The 25,740-nt window shown below is 40.0% G+C and overlaps 1 protein-coding gene across 5 annotated transcripts in view; it reads right to left on the bottom strand.

Annotated features, from left to right (window-relative positions):
• stard13b (StAR-related lipid transfer (START) domain containing 13b) overlaps positions 1-25,740 on the bottom strand; it is a 60,979-nt gene that overhangs the window by 19,662 nt on the left and 15,577 nt on the right. The window contains exon 1 of one of the 5 annotated variants that reach the window (XM_005926448.3): positions 10,004-15,429. The exons of 3 other annotated variants lie outside the window; for them this stretch is intronic. In XM_005926448.3, the coding sequence (XP_005926510.1) occupies positions 10,004-10,127 (124 nt within the window). In that variant the 5' untranslated portion in view covers positions 10,128-15,429. One more of the 5 variants, XM_005926447.3, reaches the window with a different exon arrangement.

Genomic DNA, 25,740 nt, shown 5'->3' with positions numbered 1-25,740 from the left:
TAAGCAGCTTCACTTTTGCAAAAAACACCAAAGTGTAAAAACACTAAACGCTAAGACTTAATTAGAAATAGCATGGTATGGATTGGGACATAGCATTGTTATGCCTAAACCAATACACACCCAATTTTAGTAATCATGTAACAGAACAAACTGCAACAGTACAAGCCATAGATTTCATTATCTGAAGTGTGATGACTGTAATGTTGGATGTAGACAACCAGCTAAGCACATTGTCAAAATTGCTTTTCCCTCCCTGTCAGTTTTATTTACTGCCCCCTTAAGGCAGCAATCAAAATTTGCATAGCACTCTCAGCTACAGCCCAGAAACTCATGAATAAAAGATAAACAGGCTTGAAGGAGCCAAGTTAACAATGTGCAAGGCTACATCTTGACTTATCATCATACCTTCATTTGAAAGAAGGAGCAGTTATATTTGTTTCACACTCAGTTCATCAAACGCACCACATGTTGTAGCAGACCACTGATGAATAATGCAGTGCTTTGGCAGAGGAGCCTTGAGAGGGACAGGGCATGGTCTCACTGGATTCCTTACTTTGAGGAGCCCCTTCTACTGATACAACTAATCAAAAGACAGAACAATGCAAACCCATTTCCAATGCAGTTTTCAAACCATCTTCCAGTCGGAGGAAGAACAGACGGTGCAGCTTGTCCTCTTAAAAAGCTTAAGTGGTCCTGTCTCCTCTATGCTAACTACTTAAAAATCTGCAAGCAGTACAGACATTATCCCACTCAAACATTTCTGCCTCAATAACTTATCTCTTTTAATCATTTAAACTTTACAGAAAATATAAACCTTGTCATGAAACCTTGATAAAAAAAAAAGCAAACACTTGGTGTTTACCAAGTGTTGCTGTGTGGCGACATAAGTACTAATGTAGCTGACAGCACAATTAAGATAGGAGCCTTACAGCCATGGTAACAAAAGAAAAGATGCAGATTCACTGATATGCACACAGCTGCCACTCAGTAACTTCGGTCATATTAAAAGGAGCAGGATTTGTCCTCAGCTATGAAGGAAAGCACTAACGGCCTTTCCAGGCTAGAGATTGGAGCCCGCTGCCTGCGCCAAGGTCAATAAGGCATGAAGAAAGGCCATGGAAGGGTCACACTGGACAGAGCTTCTTGTTCAAAACACAACAGCCCCTCACTTAGGAAAAGGGCCCAACACAGTAAGCGAGAAAATGTAGCAATGTTGCTGGAAATTCATCTTTGCTGGAGCAAACATTTCCAGCAAAGATGAAGCTTCCAGAAGTTTTCCATGATAAAACAGGAATGCTTCCACAGAGGAAAAAATGGTCCATGATCAATCGATGAACAGTCAAGTTTCATGATAGTCTGGCCGAGTTTATAGGAAAACAGATGAAAATCATCCCTTTTAACGTAAGACATATGCGCATGCAAAAATAAATGTGGCTAGTACCGACCTGTGGTAGAAGACTAAATGTATCATTCAAATGTCAGTAATAAAGGTCGTTTCTTTTTTTAAACAAGAACAACAGTACAAAAAATCGACACATTCTTGTCCAGAGACTATGTGCAGTGCCTGGACACAAATGGCTGTTTAAATGTATGATGTACTGTATGTATCTCTGCCCTATGAATAGTAACAAACAGATGCAGAAATTCTGAGAATCCAGGCAAGGGTTGAGCAGGGAGGATTTGAGGGAGAGGGCAAAAAGCTGCAGACAGACTGTAAGCCCTCCAGAGTAATCGCATGTGGGATACTCCTCTGAAATCTCAGAAATATTTTCAAGGACAGAGATGCATTCCTGCTGTAATATACAGACCCCTTCAGATCTGGAATCAGCCAACATACCTTTTTTTTCTCATCTTAATTCACACAGCTGTGCGTGCACATCCATCTACTCTCCAAGCTGGAAAGACAGAATATTTCGAGAGTAACAACTAACGATACCTTAACTTAAAGGACTGAGGAGGATCCCACGCAGATAGCTCAGGATACCTTGAAATGTCATCTAATCGGAAACGTGACTAAGATCGAACGGCCGTCCCTGGAATGTTGGAATGAAACAATACATGAGTAATGCTGCCCATCACCATGACCCACACTCACTTTCAACCTGCTGTGTCAACAGGGCCGACCAGCAGGAATGCAGCAGCTACTGCCAATACACAAAGATCAATTCGGTGGCTCTGTAGCCAGTGCTTTAAAATACCACTTCACTGTTAGCTTCAGCATTTCAGACTGGTGTAAGAGCACAAGATGATACACAACTGATACTTCCTTTAAGAAGCATTGTAGTTGTTTATCACTGTTTTTTGGTTAGATTTTTTTTAAAGTTTTTTTTTTTTAAAAGTCACAGCAGGAAAATTGCTTAATTGTGACAAAACACTGGTTCCAACTAAAAATTCCAAGCTACTCCTCAAAAACATGACAAATAAGATCTCCCATAAAAAGAAATCCTGTTATTAAAATGACTTAACTTGAATAAAAGCATCTTACATTGCACTTTAAACATACATGTTTTCTGACCTTGTCATAGATGACCCACAATGTTGGTTTGCTGTCAACCTAGACATCTGTGATCTGAAAACAACACGTCTGGTTACATGACGCCACACGTCAGTACACACCAGATCATAAAGATTTCCACCAGAAAACAGGCGTACACACACGCAGTACTGGGAAATCCACCCAACAGCACCCTTTGTGCATCTTTTACATCATCACAATCAAAAACAAGCCTTGTGTTTTGCCCTTGCCTCTGCGGCGATACAAAATATTATCCACACAAGGCTGCATTATCTGACTCACGCTCTTGTTACTGTGACTGAGAGGAGAACTATGCTGTACGTTACCATCTGATGACCAAAGTTTCTTAGCAATGAAGCTTATGTTATGAAATGCAGCCACCCTTTGATCCAGCGGCAGAGTGCTCACACCTGCATGAGGGAGCAGGAGTCGTAGTATTTTGTCGTCTTTGTTGTTATACATGCCCTTTCTTGGCCTCTGGGGAATGGATTTAAGTCTCCAGGTATTTAAAGACAAAGGAAAGAGGTTAGAGGCCCTGGAGGAAGCTGAAGGCGAAGGGCTCACCTGGTTACAAGCAGCAATCTTTAAATGAACGGAGTGCTTGTAAACCTGTCAAGTCAAGACATTCATTGATGTATTGTGTTTACACTGTGGGCCCAGCTCTTCTTACATAACTGACCCTATTGATTATCACCTATCTGTATTTGTTATAGTCAGTCAATACCAATTATTTAACACCTCTGCACCCTTGACTACCTGTTGGCTAAAGGTCAAGTTTTTTTTCTCTTCTGCAGCGATACACACAAGCACACCCTGTTTCCGGGTGTCCTGTACATGTGTCTTAAAAAGGCTGTTAACACTGAATTCCACTTTTATCTAGAAATAAGTGAGAAACCAATAGAGATACAAACTGATATGAAAAAGACAATCAGCTTATCCCAATCAAAACAAGACACTCACTACTTTGTCAACATATCATCCTGCAATCACAGCCTCATATTCACAAACACATGACAGAACTTATTCACTCCATGTTTTGACTACCACCTCGCTTAGTCAGTATTCCTCTCAATCCTGGAAAAATGACAAATTCACTCAAAAACCAAACAACCAAAAGAATTGAATAATTGTCTGAACTGTCACTTCTGTCCTAACAAGCCTCCTACCTCCAGCAATCTTCTTGAGTAGTTGCTGCCTGGCAATAATCCTGCCCAACCTGTAGCCAGAGCGTCTGCGGTGATGGTCCATTCTCAGGTATATATCCTGAGTCTCAGGGGTCATACTCCCGAGGCACTCACTGGCCGTGGACTCGGGAAGCTCCCAAAACATAACTGTAATAAGCCCCTATCCCCTGGCTGATAAACACTCAACCACACAGGGTCTGACCAACAGAAAACTTCACATACATGCGTGAAAAGCCTAAAGTGAGCAGAGAGGGAGGGCACAGCGGAGGCTATGGGGGGAGGAGTGCCAACACTTCAGCCTGTCTCTGCAGGCCATGTGACCACAATGAAACCAATTGCAAGCAGGCAGTGGGAGTACTGCCCACCTTTCTGAGCTGAATCCAATGTCTGTGTGAATACTTGTCAACTTCCCCCTGCTCTGGAGGGAAATATAAATACCACTGGAATGCCTATGAACTGAGTAAGGAGAGCAGGAGAGGATGAAGAGGGGTTTGGGAGGGCTTACAAAAATAGTGGCTTTCAGACCCTCCCTGTGCTAGAACAATACTTGTGCTGTTGCAGGTCACACAGGCACCAAATTTACTGCACGAGAAATTCTTGGTGTCGTTTTCGAGAAAACTACGGAACGGGAATGAGAGCGAGAAGTTGTTCTTCATTTGCGAAGTCTCATTTCTGCTCACCCACACCCACCACATAACAGCCTCTCATAACAGCCAGTCACAGGAAGTGCTCTCAGTAGGCTGCCTATAAGTGTCAGCTACTCAGAGGAAAAATAGCTTGGAGTTGGAACACGACTGACCTAATTCCACTTTACTAAACTGAAAAGTAAAGATCAATCTCCAGCAAGTACTTTAATCAGTTCTGATGATCAAAATTAAAGGCTTCATCTCCCTGACACAATAATGTTTAGTCTCACTTTTGTACAATCTGACTATTATCATGTAATAGTTCCTCATAATTGCAGCTGTTGTAGCTGGTACACAAAGATTTAATGACTTTCCATTTTCTGCCATGGACCAACAGACATCTATCAAACTGTGACTTTAAATAAAGCTGTGTAGAACAAAAGGAAAAATTAGGTATTTATGGGACAATCGCTACAACTTATTACAACTTCTTTTTGCATATAATCCCCCCCTCGCCCCCATTTATTTGTTTATTTATTCATATGCAACTCCGCAAGCTCATTTTCTTGTAAGAGATTCCAGGACAGTAACAAAGTAACAGCTAAATCAATGTAGAATGCATTAAAATAAAGATAAACAATCACATGCTCCCTTAAACACATTCTTTGTGATTCCCTTATGCTTATTAATGACAGAGCAACACATCCCCTGCAATCCTAAAGCTTTTTAGAAGCTTGTGAAAAGGTAAATGTCCTGTCCCAGTGGGATCAGATATTAGCCGCTCTTTGAAACTGCTAGATTGCACCAATGTATGGGCAGTGTAGGTGACAGTTCGGTGCATTCACTTTATTTGCGCTCTATCCAGGCAACTCCACATGGCTTATTATTTCCAGTATTGCAAACACATCTCATTTGGACTATTTTTTGTGGAAAATATCCCAAACATACCCTCCAGAAACTAAACAAAGCTCAGCATAAAAACGGCGTTACAAGGTTGGATTTTTTGACTCCGCCTTCTTTTCAGGTTTTACAAGTAAAACCAAAAATGAATCTCCTCTAAGCTAAAGAAAAAAACCCATCTCCAATATTTTCAAAAGCAAGTCACTTACTCCATTTGGAATGGCAAACTAAATCATATATTCTTATGATTTTAAAGTCCACTTCTGTCAGCCAGTTTACACCATAAAATAACAGCCTTCTAATACCTGAAATATGCTTTGGTACCAGCAGACACACCCAGTGCCAATCAAGGTCCCTGCCACTCTCCCAGTGACTGTCCCGGCCTCAGCATACAGGCTTGTCTGTTTAGTGCGAGCATGGCGCCACACACGTGAATAGAGCAGAAATAGGCAAGCGACCAAGTTAAACACAGCCCCTGTCTGTTCCTCTCACTAGCTGGCATAATCCACCCTAGCTTAAGCTCACAAAGACCACAATTCAGCAGCACACTTCAGAGCCCGCTTCACATTTTCATAAACTTCTCCTGGGTTTAATGGCCCTCCCCACACCCTCAAGTGGCATGTTTAATACAAGGCTCTCGCTTTTTTAAAAGCACTAGGTGATGGTGCGACACCATTCAGATAATTTCATTGGATGACGACTCTTTTTTTTCTCTTTTTACACACACAAACACCTGCATTCATTCATGTTGTGAAAGAATGGCTTAAAGTGTTAGATGCAAAAAATGAGGGCAAACATTTCTGCATATTTCTCTTCCTTTTTGTCTAGACGATGTATATCACCGAGTGCATCATACGTATCACATTACAGAATCAATCTTGTAAATGACAGTGAATGAGATTAATGGTGTCACCGTCTCCGTCCATGCTCAAATACCTGAGCGGTGATCGTGAAAGAGCTACAACATCTTCTGTGTACTCAGAGATGTCCTTGTGTTTAACTTTATGTCGCAAGCCATGATGAAATGGCTGTGGTCTGTCCTTAGAGGGAGCGCAGTGACTCCAGCCCTTATCAAACTTGTTTCAACACGCCGCTGTCTGGGTTTCAGAGCTCAACTGCTATACCACATGACAACAGGAATCCAGACTCACATTACAGATGCACAAAAACATACAGAGGCTCTGTCAACATAGCTACCATGTCACAAAGTGGATTTTTATTGTTTATATACCCCATAAAGAAAAAAATAGATATATGTGATACTGGGTTTGAATCATGTCCAGTTCACATATAGCAGCAGTATCACACTTCATTATTAGGCCCAAGCCATAATGCAGACTTTTAATACATGTCAAACTTTCATTGCTTTCCACTCACTTTCTGCCATGTGTGATTACAAAAGGGGAACTTGTATTCTGAATCATCTTGAGTTAGTTGATGTTAGTCTGATGTGGTTTTATTCAGCAGCAGACACATGTATTCTGGACTGGGCAGTCTTGCTTCTGGTGTGGCTATGTTTCCTGTGGCTAAGTTTTAAGAATAACTCTAGTGTGACAGAAGATTTCCACTTCATGAGCCACCACATTTCTGACTGCTGAACTCAGCTCTGCATGATCATCACGCTCAAATACTGCAAGACCAGTTGAGCTCTATATGATGAGGTGGTTAAACTTTTTAACTCGCTTCAGCTCTTGGATGCTTTTTTTTTTGTTTTTAGCAAGACTTCATGCCTATATTTGTCATTGGGAGTGAATTTAACAATATAAATGCTACAAACCAATTATTTCACCATTGGCTTGTTAATTGTAAGTTTTGCTTCTGCTGGGGGTAAAATTTCCAGATAAAATTACGACAGGAGGACGGTTGCTCAAAGCTGCTTATTGACACTTAAACAAATATCTAGCATACCCATCAGCCAGGTGTGATTCTAAAAAAAAAATCTGTTTTCTGGATTTGAAGCTTGAGCTCTAAAGCTAAGTACAGAAGGAATATTTGTGGGTTTAGACACCAGGCATAATCTGCAAATGATCCCCAGTTCAAGATTGGGGGACACACAAAAACCCGATTTCTGGCTTAGATAGCCCCAATGCCAATGCCATACCCAGATAAACTGGAGGTTTTAAGAAGGCTTACTTGTGTAAAGTCTGTACCAAATCAAACGTGCAGATCTGTCTGCTGTGGCAACCCCTTGGGAAATAAGGAAGCAGACCAAAGTATCCAGGATTTATTTATTCCAGGATGCCTATGTCTCCACAATCTATCAGAACTGGACACACAGATCAAGAACGTCTCAACTCACTAAAGTGATGATTGACAGAGAAAACCACTAAACCCTCAGTTTATAAATAAACCAAATATTTTAACACTTTTAAGAGCTGTAATAGATGCGTCACAGTACTGTACAATACAGGCAATCTTGTATATTTGTATTCCTCCACAGAATTCAGTTGCAACACCTAAATATCAAATAAAATACTGTTACGGCTGACTTCTAAGGCTGCAACACAACTTACTCCAAAGCTCCTAAATAAGCCAAACAAATCAAATCAGGCATTTGACTTAAAGCTAAACTTTCAGTTTGAAAATTTCTGCTTTGCCAACAAAAATTCAGTTTAAGAGGTTTAATTAATGTCTAGGATTTGGACAAAGGCTCAAAGTCTCAAAGTCATAACCTTGGACTGTCACCTTATAATGAAAAAAAAGTTTGTGGTTTAAATTTATCTACATAGGCTGGCAGCTCACATCTCTTTGTTTGAATATGTAATGAACACACATTAATCTCAGAGGTGTTGATAAGGCTTATTAAAGCTTTGGTTTAAATTTGTTTGCTGCAGAATGGCCTTAAATGTATCTTCATAATATAAGATACTGTATAATTTATTTTTTAAAAATTAAACTAAACTTTTAGCCAGTTTGTTAGTATTTTAAGGTGCAAACACACTTGTCGCAACATAAGTTCTTTGTGACATCATAAGTTCTTCGCTGACAGACCAAATCCATCTCGAGTACCTCACTAGCACCATTATCTACATATACACTGAAAAAAGAAAATATCCAAAAATAGAAATTTGTACCGCACCTAGCACCCTAAAAACAGAGAAAAGAAAAAACTTTCAGACAGAGTTCACAAATGATTCAAATCGATTCCCATATGTCAGCCATCTACATCTGGGTCTGGTCTCTATGCAGCATTTGTCCCCTCATTGTTCAGTGTCTGCATAAGCAGCTTCACATGCTGCATATGGAAAAGAATGCAAGATTAATGTGTCAGATATCCAGACACTGGCAAACTCAGCTGCTGCACCAGTGACGTTCCTAAACAGGCTTCACAGCTGAGCCAAGCATAGATCAGATCTGATATGAAACTCTGTGCGCACACTCATAAAAACATCTGGTCTCCATTTGAATGACTACAGCACTTCAAATCCACCAGTGAAGACAGAGCTGTTTTGTCATCCATGTGGTTTTCCCCACATAAGGCGCTATTGTGGTCACTTTACTGCACCTGGCGGTACACTCGGGCAACTGCACAGATGACTGACGTTCACTTCTGACGCAATTCTCTCAGGGCCATTAAGAGAACCAGTGCAACAAAAACTGACCTTGAAATTATTAACTTAAATCGATCCCAGAGTACTCTAAAAATTAAACATTTTCCACATTATGTAACACAGTCTTAGAAGAAGCAAAAAAAATACCAAAACATACCAATAACAAAACTGTGCCTATTGTGGTAAATGTTTCCATCTCTTTTGCCATTAAGTGCCACTTCCTCATATAGAGTTAATTTCATACGCATTTCAAAAAGTTAACATGTATGCTATACGTGCTATTACTTGGAAAATAAAGTTCACTTTCACTGAATAATTCTTGGCAACACATGTGTTGTCACCGAAAAAGGCAGATGCATTTTGAAGGGGTTAAAGCACCTATGTGTAAACATTTTCAATGCAGTCACAAAGTTGCTTCAGTTTGGGTTTATTTGGGATTTTTTTTTTGAGCCAAGTATGAGCAAATAATGTAAAGGGAAAAAAATGTGATCTATAATCTCAAAGACAGTGGCACAGAAAGCATGCACAATAATGTTACCCTGCAGAAATACAGTCATTATAACTAATGAAAGAAAACCAAATGAAAACCAATTTCTTATGAACACAATAATAACTTAACGTAAATTATGTGACAGAAAATAAGATCAAACATTGCTTCATTCAATCTCATTCACTTCATAAAGCTGGTGAAATTACTTATCAGCGCCCCCTTGCGACCTCACTGTCATTTGAAAGTAATAAAAAAAATCGACGCTAATAAAGGAAAACTCTCCTACAGAAAGGTATTAAACTGTATTTATTATAGGTTTATGGCATTTATTAGACAGTTTTTTTAGTTTGCTGCCTAACTACCTACACCTTTAACTGAGCGCAACTAAAAAAATAATTTTTAAAATTGTAATATTAGACCAGACTACATGCACGCGTGGAGTAATTTTTAGGATAAACAGTATCAATAGTGTCTAGACAAAAAAAAAATCTACCAACACAAAACAAATTCATAGCCTACCACATTAAGAATGTGTTTTCTTCTTAAATTCTCTTTAAATGTCACTCTGATCAGTGTGCAATAATAAAACAATAATAATTGTTATACACGAATTATATACGAATTAAAGAACTCTCCCCAGTAATAAGATGGGGTCACCTCAGTCTCTGCTGCGGTGGATGACACTCTATTCCAGCCTATACCGCGGGCTAAGATCTGACCTGAAGCGGGCTACTGACCTGCCAGTCTCCGCTCTCTGACACCCTTCCAGAGTAAATCCCAGGCTTTGGATGTGGAGCTCCACAGCTGCTCGCTGAAAGACCGCCGGAGCTTCAGTTTCGCTGACCTTCTTTTAGAATTCATCTCAAATCCTCCACTCGGACATAATAATAAACTCCTCCTGGTCTCTCACAAACCCCTTTAAACACCCCGACACAAAATCACCTTTTCCCGGCTTCAAGTTCTTTCTATAGTGGCGGCAAACCTGACTCCGGTGACCGGTCTTCAAACGAAGTTGTCACCATTTCAAGGGGAATTAAATGTATCCCTCCCAGTTAGAAACGGAAATCAGCAAGACAAGTAAAAGTAAGAAAGTGACAGTAAAGCATTAAGCGCGGCTTTCCCACTTCACACCAGATGTGTTTGTGTGCGCGCGTGTATCGACACACAGCCCTGTAGTCGTGATGCCTTCAAGTACCGTGGGAAACATGGAAATTGTTAGGAGAACCGATATGATCCTTACAGCGAAACAGTACATAATATCTGGGAAAGAAGCAGCGGAGCTTAGAGGGCTGGTGTGAGCAAAAGTGGTTAGATTACATAATTTTAAAACCCAGTTTTGAATAAAATAGTTTATGCATTTCACAAATACGTTTACAGTATATAGAGTACAGTAGAAGAAATATTAGCTACCTTTAAACCCATGTCAGTGAAGTCAACATTAGCCTATGACACATTTATTATATGTTCTCGGTTTAATATTTATTTTTTTCAGAACATAAACACACATTTTGTGCAGCAAAGTTTTCTGGACTCCATCGTGAAACTGACTCTGTCATTTGTAACGCTGGCTGTCATCTTATCAGCACTATTACAGCTGAGCAGTTAATACAATATTGTGTACAATGTTAACGCTTTGCATACAAAGTTACTTTTTAGATTAACGCTTCCACAGTTGTACTCGTTAAATTTTCAAGTGGTGCCCAGGTCTACGTAGGGCACTTGAAGGCATCACGAGCTACAAACCACGCAACACCGCAAATACACACCGTGGCTCTCAAATGACAGAATCCACAAGCGAGCAATCACTTTCTCCTGTACTGTCACAATATTCTAATATGAAAATCCAGAAAAATAGCACTGAAATAAATAAATCCAAAATTAGACAAATGCTCTATTATAGGTATTCTTTGCGTGTGATGATTAATAATAATTATTCAGTTATTTTACTTAAAAATTTGTGTATTATCTTTACAGTCAGTCTTTCTTTATTAGATATAACTGACAACTCGCATATAGTCTTCATCAGGCAAACCCTGCTAGTACCAAGTTGAACTCCCTTTTGCCTTCATAGCTACCTCAGTCCTCTGCCTTAATTCTGAAAGCATCACAGACTTCCACATGCATGATGCAAATCTCATGTTTCATCACATCTTAAAGGTTACCTAAGATCTGGTGGATGACAAAGTAAGTGAAATACCATCCTGCTGGAAGATGCTCAGAAGATGGATACACTGTGGTCATAAAGGGATTGACATGGCATTTAAATGATGCTCAGTTGGTGCTAAAGGACCCAACGTATACCAAGAAATTCTTCCCCACACCGTTACACCAACAGCAGCACCCTGACCCAAAGATACAAAGCAGGATCGATCCATGCTTTCATGTTGTTTACACCAAATTCTGACCCTACTACCTGAATCTCGCAGCAGAAATCGAGACTCATCAGACCAAGTAGCAACATTAACATTTTCAACTGTCCGATTTTGGATTGATCAACGAAAATTCTAGCTTTAGTTTCCTGCTCTTAGCTGACAAGAAAAATCACACAGTGTGGTCTTTTATTGCTGTAGCCCATCTGCTTCAAGGTTTGGCATGTTGCACATTCAAATAGGGTCTTCTGCATTCTTTGGTTGTAACGAATAGTTGAGCTACTGTTGCCTTCATAACAGATCGAAGCAGTCGGGAATTTGTTCTCTGACCAGTGACATCAATGAGGCATTTTTGCCCTGAGAGCTGCTGCTTACTGGACATTTTTTCTTTTTCTGGACCACTCTCTATAAACCCCAAATACTTTTGTGTGCTAAAAATCCCAGTAGATCAGCAGTTTCTGAAGTACTCAGACCAGACTATCTGACACCAACAACCATGCCACATTCAAAGTCACTTTCTTCTCCATTCTGTTGCTCAGTTTTAACTTCAGTCCAACAGGTCATCTTGACCATGTCTACGTGCCTGAATGCACTGAGCTGCTGTCATGTGATTGGCTGATTTGATATTTGTGTTAATGAGCAACCAAACAAGTGCACCTAATGAAATAGCCTGTGAGTGTATGCGTTAGCTGTTACCAGAATTTGCACCTCTGTTCGGGACAATGTGGTCTATTACTCAAAGCTTAACATGGGTTCAGAGTGTTCTCCCCAGGTAGGTCTGAGCAGGTTACATGTTTAAGAAAAAACAAATAAATTTCTTTTTACAAAAATGTGCAACAAAAATACTAATGCAAGAAAACGTCAGGTCATCCCTGAAGAATAACCACAGTAAGCTCTTCTAAGCTGGCTGCTGCCATTGAAGACAGCAGCTTCAATGATCATTCTACCATAATTATTTTAGGAATTTCCTCCTATTATTGTATGCTCGCTCAGGCAGTGCATGACCTAAATGCAGTGATATCATATCAGCTGAATTCATTTCATGGGCACCAGCTGGGATTGCTGCTGTAACAGGTTTAAATCCATGCTAAACACACAGAATGACACTTTCTGGAATAACTAAACCTCTGCTGACCCCAGCTTGCCCTCTCAGTATGAAGCTGATGTGACAGTGCTGAAATTAATAAAAGACAAAGACCATTTTTCTCCTGAGCAGGACAGGTGATTTAAACATTATAGCAAGGTCACATAGTGAGATATCTCTGTACCAAAGTGTGTGCAGCTGAGAATATTAATGAAGGGCTCAGTTTTCCATTTGTTCTGTTTGAAAGTGAAATTATACGATGTTAGGGAGAGTTAGAAACTGCACGTAGGAGCCCATAGAACTCCTCTGATCTTAGCTTATCTGACATGACAACAATAACAGCTGCATACTTCTCATTTTATGTTGCAAACATCAAATACTTCCAACCAGGCAAAATATCAAAATTTACACATTTACCGTTTTCTCAGTGTGTAACATCCTTTTTCTGTATTTCTATAAAAAGCGATCTGTCACTCTTAGCAAGTGACAGGAATGAAATGTATTTCAGAAAATATAGATGCTTTTTTTTAGGCTCGCCACTGGCCTGTTCCGCAGCCAGTGATCAGTGTGGTGCTATTTTCAGCACCACTTATTCACCTCGGGCTAAAATGTAGCTCGGAGGACTAAAACACACGTACACACTTCGGTAAAGAAGCTGCTTCATTTGATCCTGTGAGTCTTTTAGAAAGGGTCAGGGTCAGGCCGAGTCAAGCACTTTGTTTTCCACTGGTCACATGACCCAGGAAGCCCACAGAGAAAAGGCCAGAATGTCAACAGACAGCACAATATCTAATTTAACACAAAAGACAGTAACAGCTGTTGACGTTGTCTTTCTGGGGGAGGTTTTTTATTACATGATTTTTGTCACAAAGAACCCATCTTGATGCACCTGTAGTAGACACGGGTTGAAAAAAGGACAGTGAAGACAAGATCTTGGCAATGTAAACAAGGGACGAGTCTCTAGTCTCAGTGACGTAGAAGGCAAGAACGGACAGATAGACAATACCAACCCTGTCATCTTCTAAAGAGCAAAAGGTGATGGAGGAAGAACAGCAACTAGATTTTGACCTCTTTTGACATAAATCACCAAAGAGGAAAAAACGCAACCTACTTACTCTAAAAAGAAGCCACTTGGACAGTAAAGACGAGCATTATCACACTGTGGATCATTGTGGCTAGACAATGACTTAGCCTCTGGAGCAGTCCTTGGCAGCAGAAGTAATAGCAGATGCAAAGAGAGGAAACATCAGTCAGCTTGAGAATGTTTTCCCTTTGCTGACTCACCCACTTGTTTATTTTGGCCAGGCAGCACTCGTTTTCCCGTTTTCCCCGAAAAAGTGCTGTACTTTCTGGACTACATTTTTTTTCCTCCCTTATCCACCCTCTCTCTCTGTCCTTCATAAACACAAACAAATAAACACACTGATATTTACTCATGCATTATATTTCTACATTTGAACAGTTCCAGAGTTCGAACCGTTGTCTGTGCCTATGTCTGGTGACAGATGTGGAATGCTGTCCCATTACTGTAGTGGGAAAATCCCCGATGCGAGGAAACTGATTTCTCCTCCTTGAATGGGTCATGTTCTTGGCCAGGAGGTCTTACACCAGGCCCCCTTGAAATGTCTGGGAGATTGCACTTCCCAGCCTAATGGAAACAAAGCACAGGGAATGGGGAGATCGCTCCTCCACCTCCATCCCTGCCCCTGAGGGCTTGTCTCAGGCATGTGCTATAAATTTCCTGACCATATATTCCCAAGCCGAGTTCATTTTTCCAGCAGAGCCACACATGTGGTGTATATCTGGGTTTAGATTATGTGGTTGAGGAAGGAGGGGCTGACTTTGGTCCCAATCCATTAAAGTGGCCACTAATTCTGTTTTCTTAAAGGGCCGTCTGTTGTAACGTAATGGTTTCTTCCTTTAGTAAGGCTTGTTCTTTTTAAAGCCATTAAATCCAAAATAGATGATCATTTACTTTTAGTCTTTCTTCAACAGATTAACTGAGATTTTTCATGTTTCTTCACATCTTGTTATTGCAGTAGAAGTTTACATAACTTGACATCTTGAATTAAACTATAAGTGAGGTAAAACTCAAAAACATATACAAATATTCCCCATGCCATGAAGCTTCTGTAGATGCGTAAGTCCACAGGGGTCAAAGTTTGTAAAAACAGGCTTGAGGAATGTAAAACTGGCATGACAAGCGTATGTGGCTATTGTTTAATTGAATGACAAAGCATGTAATGCTGTCAGGTCTGAATCTCTTAAAGCTGTGCTGCCCACAAAAATCCATGGGAAAACATTTACACAACTCTCCGGCACCTGGTTTCTATTAGAGCAATGAGGATTTAATCACAGAGGTACACTTCTCTCTCAATAACTGCTTCTCAATAACAGCTGATGTAAAATGTTTATTAGCTTGTGCTCCATGGTACCTTCAAAGCAATCAGCAGCATACAGCTGATGGGATTACTTTAGAGAAATTACATCTCGGACAAGGTTCTTATTCTCATGGCATCAAACCGAACCATTTTGTCAAAGTCGCCGGCATCTCAAATATACACACAAGCTGTCTTGACTTTTGTGCTGTGATGCAGCCAGTCAAGCCAATAGCGACTCATCTCACATTTAAGAGATGCAATAGGTTAATCCTGTGAACAGGCACACCCATATGGAAAAGAAATAGTAAAAACTTATATGTGATTACTCATGAAAGTGGCCACTTTCTCATTACTTTCATACATTGTTTTAGTAAGTATCCAAAACATACAAGTTTCATTATATAATTTTTCAAGGGATCTTATATCTGTTTTCACTCTTATATGCTTTTCATACAAGTTTCACACAAGACAGATACAAACTTTATAAGATTTATATATATCTTTTCCATATGGGTAATTTAACCCGTCAATCTTTTTTGTGTGTGAACTTAACCAAGAAAAAAGGAATGAAAGTGAAAACTAGACACAAACAAGCAAACTGAATATAGCTTGAAGAGTTTGTCAGTGGACCATGATCTGCACTTGTTGCTATCACTGGTAGGGATGGCAATAGGGTATCGAAAACCGGTTCTTGTTGAGAACCGGTTCCCACTGTTTCAATTCCTTGGAATTGTTTGCCATTTTTGCAAACGATTCCCATATCGATTCCAGTCGCCCCCGAATGACGTCACCACGTTGCGGAGCGTCATTTACCTGGCAGCGACTCAAACGCTCAAAAGTTTGGTTATACTTTACGAGAACGGATGACAACAGGGCAACTTGCAATACTTGCAAAGTAGATATTTCATTTAAGGGAGGAAACACTACGAATATGCAAAAGCATTTGCTCACAAAACACGCGATGACCTTAAATGAATGTCGTGTTTTTAATTCCGCTCCGGACTCGTGAATCTCAACCCAGCAGCAGCGGTAACGTTTGCACGTCCTCTCCCGTTAATGCGGCAGGTAAATAATAAACTAACAGTGCATATTATGTTAGCGCGATCTGCCTTATTACAAAACCTGCCATTACTGTACATGTAGGTGACCATGATGAGAGAGACAGACAGAGTCTGGCTCAGATGCTGGCAGCTCTCGCTGCAGTCTACCGGTAGCGTCTCCTTTCAGGCCAGGATAGACGAATGTCACCGAGCAGTGACTAAGTTTGGGGTAAAAGGCTTGAACCCATTTGCCACAGCAGATGCCCCCGATTTTTGGTAAGTGAATGTGTTTAATTGTAGGCAGGGACATTACTGGATATTCTTGTGTAATTGCTACAGAATAATTTATGTTATACTTTGTTATTGCTACAGAAGAATATTTATTTTATTATTTTACATTTACAATTTTTTTTCCTGGGGACCCTGTGACACCCCATTGAAGAGCCGTAGGCTGGATCTCTTAAGATCTCACTGCTGGGTTTGTAAGGCCATGTTACTCCTAAATTTCTATCTTGTTCAAAGAGAAGATATAAAACAAAGTTCTAAGCTAATCGACCTTAGTGTTCTCCTTTTTTTAAAGAGAATCGATAAGAGAATCGATAAAGAATCGAATCGTTAAACAGAATCGAAAATGGAATCGGAATCGTGAAAATCTTATCAATACCCATCCCTAATCACTGGTGCATTACGGCATCAACACAAAGGCACATTTTATGCCTCTCAAACATAACTGTGACATTTCATTGAATCCCATTTGTTTTCTTCAGCAGGGCCTTAGCCCTAATGACACAAACTGAAACAGGAAGTTACTGTTTATAGCTCAGGATAAGCATTTTCCAAGAAGACAGAGTTAAAATGCTAACAGAGACCAAAGGAAAAATTGACAGCTGCTTAAAATTAAAGCCACAGTAAGTGTTTGTACTCTCCCCTCCCATGACAAATGTCAAATAGGACATCAGAAGTCACTCAAAAGTCATTTGAAGTTGTTACAGTTGGCTTTCAGAGATCTGAAACTCCTTATTATGATTAGTAAACCACATTATTTCCCAACCTATGAGTTGCCACTTTGGGAATTCCTAGACCACATGCTTATAAAACAAAGTTAGGTTAACAACATCGGGGGGTGGGGGGGCAGAGCCCACTTATCTCTGTCCCTCAAACAGTTTTCATAATGAAGCACATGTGGAATCGCCAAGCCTATTGCCAAAAATTCTGCTCAACTCATCAACCATGATAAGCTGGATGTACAGTACAGGTATTGTTTTCACACTGAGACACAAACAAGTCCTAGTGGGCCCTTGAGTTTTAAAGCCGGTGAGCCAGAGAGCAGAGAGGATGCAGGAAGTCTGCTCTGCTTCAGCCTGCTATTGCTCTTTGATTACTGAGCCAAATTGTTCAATCAGGTCTGAAACCACAAGAAAGCTGCATTGCTACACCGCCCAAGGACAGAGCTTCTTTTAAGAGCGTGCTGTGTTTTTTTTTGTTATCTGGGTACAAGTGAAAAGGGAACGGCTATCTAAATCTCCAGCAGCATGGGTGCCTGTAGCCTTGCTTCAGTGCAAAAACACACAGTGCGTGATGTGAGATGTGCCACGCGATTGGTCAACCTGAGGATGCGGAGGCAAGGGCTCGAGGCCCAGCGGAGGAACAGACTTTTTGCCTCCCTGCAACATCTGGAATCTCTGTGGTTTATGTGGGAAATTTGGAAGGCCACTGCGAGAGCCAATGAAGTTATTGTATCTAAACTGGCCCTGAGGAAATGTTCTTGGCTTGGAAGTTGAGTGTGTGTGTGTGTTTTGCAGGAACACTGAGGTACAAAGTGGATCACCAGATTCGATGAAGCTTTATGTGAGGAAGAAGTTATTGTTTGCATTCATTTCCAGTAGATTGGTAAACATTTACACACAAAAGGAGACACGTGGACATGAGCCGGTTGTCTGTTTAGTCACCAACATCCTGGTGTGGGACCCTAAAGTGGTGTGTCTTTTCCTGGCTCATTACTTCCTCAATCTTCTTTCTGCTTTTCTTCTCAGCTGGCAGCTGAGTGGTGGACCAACCTGGTAGCTTTTGTGTTGCTTCACACACTCACTCACACACAGAGTTTCTGCCCTTGTGAAACTGGCCTGTGTCCTGACACGGCTGCCCATGTCTCCTTCGGCTTAGTTTACAAAACCCAGGCCTGAATTACCCCAACGTGCACACCAACTGAGGAAGCTGATCCCTAAAGGATTTATTGCCTGCTTTTTTCTCTAATTGGCAGCATGGGTGTAATTGGGAATGAGAACAATAAACCCGTTTCCGCTCCATGAAGGACATACACTTGGGAGATAGTGTCTGCTCAAACAGCTTTGCGAACACACACAATACACAATGACAGGATCAAACCAGATGATTTATACTGGGCAATAAATTATGCCCCACGATCTAAGAAACTGTAGAACATGATGATCTCATTCAGTGCAAGGGCCTTGGAGGCATTATTAAATGATATTATGTGCTATTGCATATATGATTGCTAAAATAATTGCAATGAAAATGTTGAAACTGCAATGAAAACTTTAAAAGATTTCAGACCTTGTTAACCACGCTGTTCTGTAATGTTTGCACAACCTTGACAAATTACTGTATATACAAAGAAAAGTCCAGAAATACTAGCAGTCCAGCCCACCTCCACCCCCACCCTTGCTCTCCCTCTGAAACTGCCGAGCTGGCCTCTGCTCTCAGGAAACCGCAAGTCGTTTTCCATCTTTTCGTGTGTGGAATTTTTCATGCATTTGTCATGCCAGCAGCACCCTTTATAGTCTGAGCTGCATCTATCTGGTTATAAATTTAGAGCATGATGTCACTGATCTGGCACCTGTCGGGAAACAGCCAGAGGGGAATAAAAATAATGGGACGATTTTGTGAACGTTAGTTTTTCTGTAGTAATAGTGGTAGTGGCAAATTAATTTAGGAAAAATTTTCTTTTTCTTTCGTCTTTATGAGACAGAACAGCTGATGTCTAAATCCTTGCGCTTCTGGCCAGCAATCACATCTTTGTCATGAAACACTGCGTGCAAATTATAGCACCTTTCCTTTAAGGACTTTGTGTGCTGACTAAAGGTGCCATACATACTTGTATGTGGCATGGTCAAAAGCCTCTCAGCTGCTGACATTGAAGTTAGATGGTTTGGACACAGGAGGGATAGTGGATATATTGGAAAAAGGATGTTGAACATGGAAAGGAAAAGAGGAAGACCACGGAGAACATTCATGGATCTCGTAAAGGACATGTGGGTTGGTGTGGGAGAACAAGATACAAGGGACTAGGTGAGTTGGAAGCAGATGATCAGCTGCCGCAGCCACTAAAGGAAACAGCTGAGAGGAGAAGAAGAACTGAATTAAGGTCTAAGTCAGTCATCACTTCTTATGAATTGGATCTCAAAGGGTTCATTCTACTGCTAACAAGAATAATAAATCATCTGGTTTGGTGTTGCTTACAGCCTATATATAATATATCGTCTCACGTAGCAATAATATCACAGAAAATCAAATAATGTGGCAGCCAAGTCAACAGTGTGTGCCCAATTTTACAGAAACATTTTGGAAAATATATTCACATTTTTTGTGTTCTCAATTTGGATTTGGAGGAACTTGATGTTCTTACATCCTAACTCTATCCAGCACCTTTGGGATGAACTTGAAGACTGGAAGCCACCCTTATCACCAGCATCAGTGGCTGACCTCACTAATCCTCTTGTGGCTGAACAAAAACAAAATCTCTGCAGTCAGGCGTAAGAATCTTGTGAAAAGCCTTGAGGGAAAAAAAAAATCGGAGGCTGTTAAAAGTATTTGCCCCTTGCTGATTTTTTCTTTTTAAAATAATTTTTTTTGCATATTTGACACATTTACATGTTTCAGATTATCAAACAACATTTGAGTAAATATAGAACACACTTTTTTTTAATGAGGATTTCATTTTTCATTTTGGAAAGCGGAGTTCAGTATCACTACCCAGACCTAGGACTGATTACTGTCAGACCTGCTGACTCAATAAACCACTTAAATAAAAGTGTATGGCAAATATAAGCAGACTAAAACACCCCAAAAAGTAAAACATTATGCCATGATCTAAAAACATTCAAGAACAGCAGAGAATCAAAATCATTGACATCGATCAGTCTGGAAAAGGTTATAAAGCCATTTCTAAGGCTCTGGGACTACAGCAAACCACGGTGAAAACTTAGAACAGTGGTGAACTTTCCCAGGAGTGTATGACCTACCAAAGTTACTCCAAGAGCTAGAGTGTTATCCAGGAGGTCATAAAAGAATCTAGAGAAACATATAAAGAACTGCATGTCTCACTTGTTTCAGTTAAGGTCAGCGTTCATGTTTCAACAATGAGAAAAAGACTGGACTAAAATAGCCTCAATGATAGAGTTCCAAAGTGAAAATCACTGCTGACTAAAAGATTTTTCACACTTTCACACAGAGATAGGTAGTTTATTTCCTCTTAATAGATGAAATCACCATTTAAAAACTGCATTTTGTATTTACTCAGGTTATGTTTGTCTAATACTAAATTTTGACTGATGATCTGAAATATGTAAGAGTAACAAATGTGCAAAAAGAAAGAAAGAAGGAGGCAGATACATTTTCAAAGCACTGTAGCTGTATATTCATGCTTATGGGTTTTCCGAGGTTTCACAATCTCCTGTGAGTGTCTACACAATTTTGGACATATTTGTACTGGATTCTGGATGTGTTCTAACAAAGAGAAATAATGCTACAATAACAATTCAAGGCAAATAGGAAAATGACCAGAGTTCCTTCAAAATGATCCATTCCTTGTTCTTCCCCAGGGAAAAATGCGACACTTAGCTAAGTATGGAATGAGAATGAGGTCAGACCATAACAAAGAATAACAACAGAGTTATTATTCCTTCACACAGCCTAAAACGTACATCTGATTTCAATACTAGCCCCACCAGCCCACTTTGCTTGTATATGTTCTGATTAGAACTGCGTAGGTGTCAGGCTATGTCATCTACTACTCACGTTCCCATGATGCTCTTGTGATGTGTATATTATAGTCTCTAACCAACCTCCAGGGAGAGAAACAGAGAGAGCGACTGCAGCTGTCTGAGGTCACAGTCAGTCTCCATCAGCAGGCTGTGACCCTGGGTGACACTGGAGTTTGAGAACAGCTGAAGAATATGCAGGAGTAAAAAAACAGCAACCCTGCTTTAATGCATTACTAGCCATGGACATTATATAATACCCACTGGTGCACCATCTATAGCCGGACTGGTGATTTATAATAGCAGTGTATACATAAGGCTCAACAGAGGAGTCATTTCACAGTGAGAAGGATTCTCATGTTGGCCAGTTTCACTGTGGGAATCATGAGTAAGGCTGGTAAATGGTTCTAGCTCTACTGTGCATTTAATCCCAATCATCAGAGCCTGATTAAACTTGACTTGGTGCCAAGGGGAACTGTCCAGGGAAGTCAACATTGTCATATTAGTTTTATACTGTTAATAGCAGACTAGAGAAAACATCTGTGGTGATGTTTTACATAAATAAGTACAGTTTTTTTTTCAGTTTTCACAGTCTGATCAAAAACACCTGGGCCTTGTACACAAAGCAAGCAACTAGCTCTTACTGTGGATTTTACAACCCCTCTGCAGTTCAGCCTCAGTCATCAGGATCATGAGCGAAATACTTCATAGGAAATAAGATGTAACTATAATATGTGAGCAGAACAAATTAGTTAAAGTAAAAATTAATTTAAAATAGAATCTTACTGTATATACAATGTGATGTTGGATGGTACTGTATAGTATCCACAGTAAGCTTTGTGCATGCAAGCACTTAAGCATAACAGATTAAATTGACCATCTATGCATGTCATTATTAGTTAAATTAAGCATTCAGTGTGACACACTGGTGCAGGGTGTAGCACTGTGGCTGTTTCAGTCTGCTCCTGTTTCTTCTCACACAAAAGTAAGGCATGCATGTTCAGTTAATTTTGGTGATTCTCAGTTGTTCATAAGATATCTGCTTTCTCTTTGTGTTAGCCCCGCAATGGGCCAGTGTCAGCTGGGATAGGCTTCAATTCTCCTGCAATCCTAACTAAATGAGTGGTTATTGAAAAACGGTTGAAGGATAGATTTTGGTCATTTCCTCAATGTAGAAATTATTGTCCCCTCTGTTAGATCAATAAAATCTGCTGTAAAATGTGCTGTTATTCAGTGCGCAAAAAATATTTTTAAATTCAAGTTTCACTGCTTATATTTACAGTCATATGAAAACTTTTTTCAAAGGACACTATGCAGTTCTGTGGAAGTGAAGTACAATTTCTCGTAGAGAAATTTTGCCACTCTTCTTTACATTGCATCAGTTCACAGAGGTTTGCATGTATTCATTTATGCTCGGTTCTCTTAAGGTCCCACCACAGTAATCAATCAGGCCGAGGTCTGAACTGGGGTATTGCGACACCTTGATTCTTTTGTTTTTTAGCTGTTCTGTTGTAGATTTGCTGCTGTGCTTGGGGTCATTGTCCTGTTGCATGACCCAGTTTTGGCCAAGGTTTAGCTGTCAGACAAATGGCCTCACATCTGACTAGAATACTGTGGCGACAGAGGACTTCATAGTTGATTAAATGACTGCAATGTGCCAAGGTCCTGTGGCTGCAAAACAAGCCCAAGTGCCTAATAGTTGGTATGAGACATTTGTGCATATGTGCTAAGTTTGTTTTTTGCCAAATGTGGAGCTGTGTATTTCACCTCCACTTTGGGTTATGTTTCTCCAAAGGACATTGGTCAAGAAATGGTTTGTTCAGACACAACTTTGCAAACCTAAGCCCTCGGCAATCCTTCTCCTGAACAACTTACTTGTTCAGTCATTTTCTAATTGCGCTGTCATGAAATTTAACATTTAACATTCTAAGTGAGGCCTGTAGAAGCTGAGACGCAGCTCTGAAGTTTTTTTTTCTGTAATTTCTTTGAGCATTGCACAGTCTGACCTTGGGGTGAATTTGAAGGGACGCCCACTTCTGGTAAGATTGAGGTATTATGTTAAAACAACACATAAACGCTCCAAAGCAGCAGACTGCCTAAGCTTCTGCTTTTATAGAGATGGACACACCTGCTGATCATTAATCAATCAAGTGTGATTAGCAGCACACTGGTGCAACTTATCCTTTTAATTCTGAAGGAATCAGTAAGGGTGTACTTAGTTGTGAAAACTCTCTTTCCCCCCTTTGTTTCCCCTTTGTTTTTCTTATAATCAGCAGTAAGAGATTTCCACACCGAAAGTAGATTAGCATATGTATTCAGAGACAGGATCTGTGTAAATGAGAGTATTAGAGGGAAGCCTCAGCCTGACAGTTCTGGGCCACAGAGTGCTTTTTAAGCCACATTTGTGTGATTTTCTCTCAGACTGGTGCTTGGGTAATACGATGTTGATCATAAAGCAAAAGACCACTTACTTATGCAAGTTTAAAGTCATAGAGTTCGACATAGCTGTGTCTTGGAGCCATTTCTATGTGTCTAAACTTCACTGAAACTTGAAAAATTTAAGAAAATATACTTTTGCTGGACACAAAATCCAAAACACATCTATTAATAAACCTAAATTTCTTCCTACGATTAAATAAATCTTTCAGTGAAGACAGTAAAGGCAGTTTCACTACTCTACTTATCTGTATTGTATCTGTATCTCTGGCAGAGACCTGGCCGAATATGCAGCTTTCAGCATTAGTGTCACTGTGGATTCATTAAATCTATGATTAATATCAGTCAGGCAGTGGGGTTGAACATTGTTGCCTCCTCTCACCAAAGGAAGCCATTCATTTCCACACTGCAATCAAAGACATGGGAGGGACTGGATTTCCATACAAATGACTGTATGTGAGAGGGATTAAGGTACTCTTTGCTCATCATCTATGCAAGGTTTAAAAAACTTTCTATAAATGTTGAGCAATTTCTTCAGAAATTAAACATTTCAAAATCAGTTTTAAGCTTTTTCCCATCTTCTCTGAGTGTTTCCATATGTGGCTTGAATGAAGCTCTAGGCTTTTCTTTTTTCTTTTGAATCAGGAAACAACAAAACCGAAAGTCAAGAAGGTTAAAAGGTTGACTGTTTTCCAGAAATGACTCACAACATGATCTTAAATAAACAACAAGAAGTAGGAAGAACTATTTCAAAGATCTCTGCTCTCTGCTCGTTCTATTATAAGTTACAAACATGAAGTTCAATGTTCAAAAGAATTCAACACCATTAAAAGCTGTGCTGCTCTGACCAACCACCATGCTAACAAAAGATTTTTTTTTCCCACACTTTGTTAATAAAAATCAGGTGTGGTGGCAATTAAAAAAAGAATAAAGATGAAATAAATACTAAATAATATTTATTTAATAAATATGACAATAACATAATTTACAGAAACCCACCATGCATTAATCATTGTAAAAGAACTTTTGGGCATCCTTGCATACAAGTCATGTGAATGTGTAATAAGCCTGCAGGACATTTCTAGCACATTAAAAGCAACAACAAAAACAAAGCCTCTTCTGGCCAATGTCAATGTAATGAGGTGGACGGTGATGTTATAGTCCACACCGAGGACCATCTGGCTGTCTCATATTCATGTCTTTAAAGAGGTTCCTGCAGCCCAGCTGCAAAATACAACCAGAAAAACTCACACCTAATGAGAAAAGACCATCTTTTACAGGATCATTCTCCGTGTCACTGGTTCATGTCTAAACCATTTGTAGATTCTATGTGCTTTTTGACCTAAAAAAGTAGATAGGGATATTGTGTCTAATCTAGCTTATTCCAATCAAACTATCCAAACTAAATAAAAAAAAAAAAAATTCCCATCAGAAATCATTTGATGGGAATCTTTTATCTGGGTTGACAGATCTGTTGATGTTTTTCACTGTGCTCGCACACTCAGGTTTCCAAGAATCAGTCACAGGACATATCTCATTCACACGACCAGACCGCACATTAGTTAACTGCTTCATAAAAGTGACATGGAATTTTTCCAGACCATAATGTCCACTTGTGCGGTGCAATCATGTACAGCTGAGGTCATGTGAGAGTGCAACCTGAGACTAAAATGGCATCTACCCAAATCCTGCAGCTGCCCCACAAGGCCTACATCACACCAAGCCAAATATTTCCTCACAGCAAAACAGAAACAAAGATCTGGCACGCTGCCTAATTTTAACCACCATGTGACCAATATATAAAAGGCCTTTAAAACAAGACTCTGTGCATTTGGACATTCTCAAGACACGGTTGGGAGGGAGCTACCACCTGTGGCCATCAGTCTTATTGTCTGGTGCCTGAAGAATGCCACCATGTGAGCCAGCGTGCAATCCAGCCTCAGAGTGCACAGAGGGTTGTTTTTTAAAATTACATACAGCAGCGGTCCCCAATCCCCGGGCCACAGACTGTGAGTCGTTTGGTACTGGGCCGCGAGAGTTGAAACTCAGGTGTGAAATTTATGGTTTTTATGGTTTTTATCGTTATTTATTTTAAATCGTTTTTATCGTTAACTCTGTTTCCCTGGGTCTTTTTCCTTGTGTTATGAATAAATCTTCTTTTTTT

This window comes from Haplochromis burtoni, unplaced genomic scaffold (genome assembly GCF_018398535.1).
Source record: "Haplochromis burtoni strain Fernald_Lab_line unplaced genomic scaffold, NCSU_Asbu1 Contig_36, whole genome shotgun sequence".
Classification (NCBI taxonomy): domain Eukaryota; kingdom Metazoa; phylum Chordata; class Actinopteri; order Cichliformes; family Cichlidae; genus Haplochromis; species Haplochromis burtoni.
The sequence above is the reverse complement of the archived record's forward strand: the minus strand, read 5'-3'. Positions and strand labels throughout refer to the sequence as shown.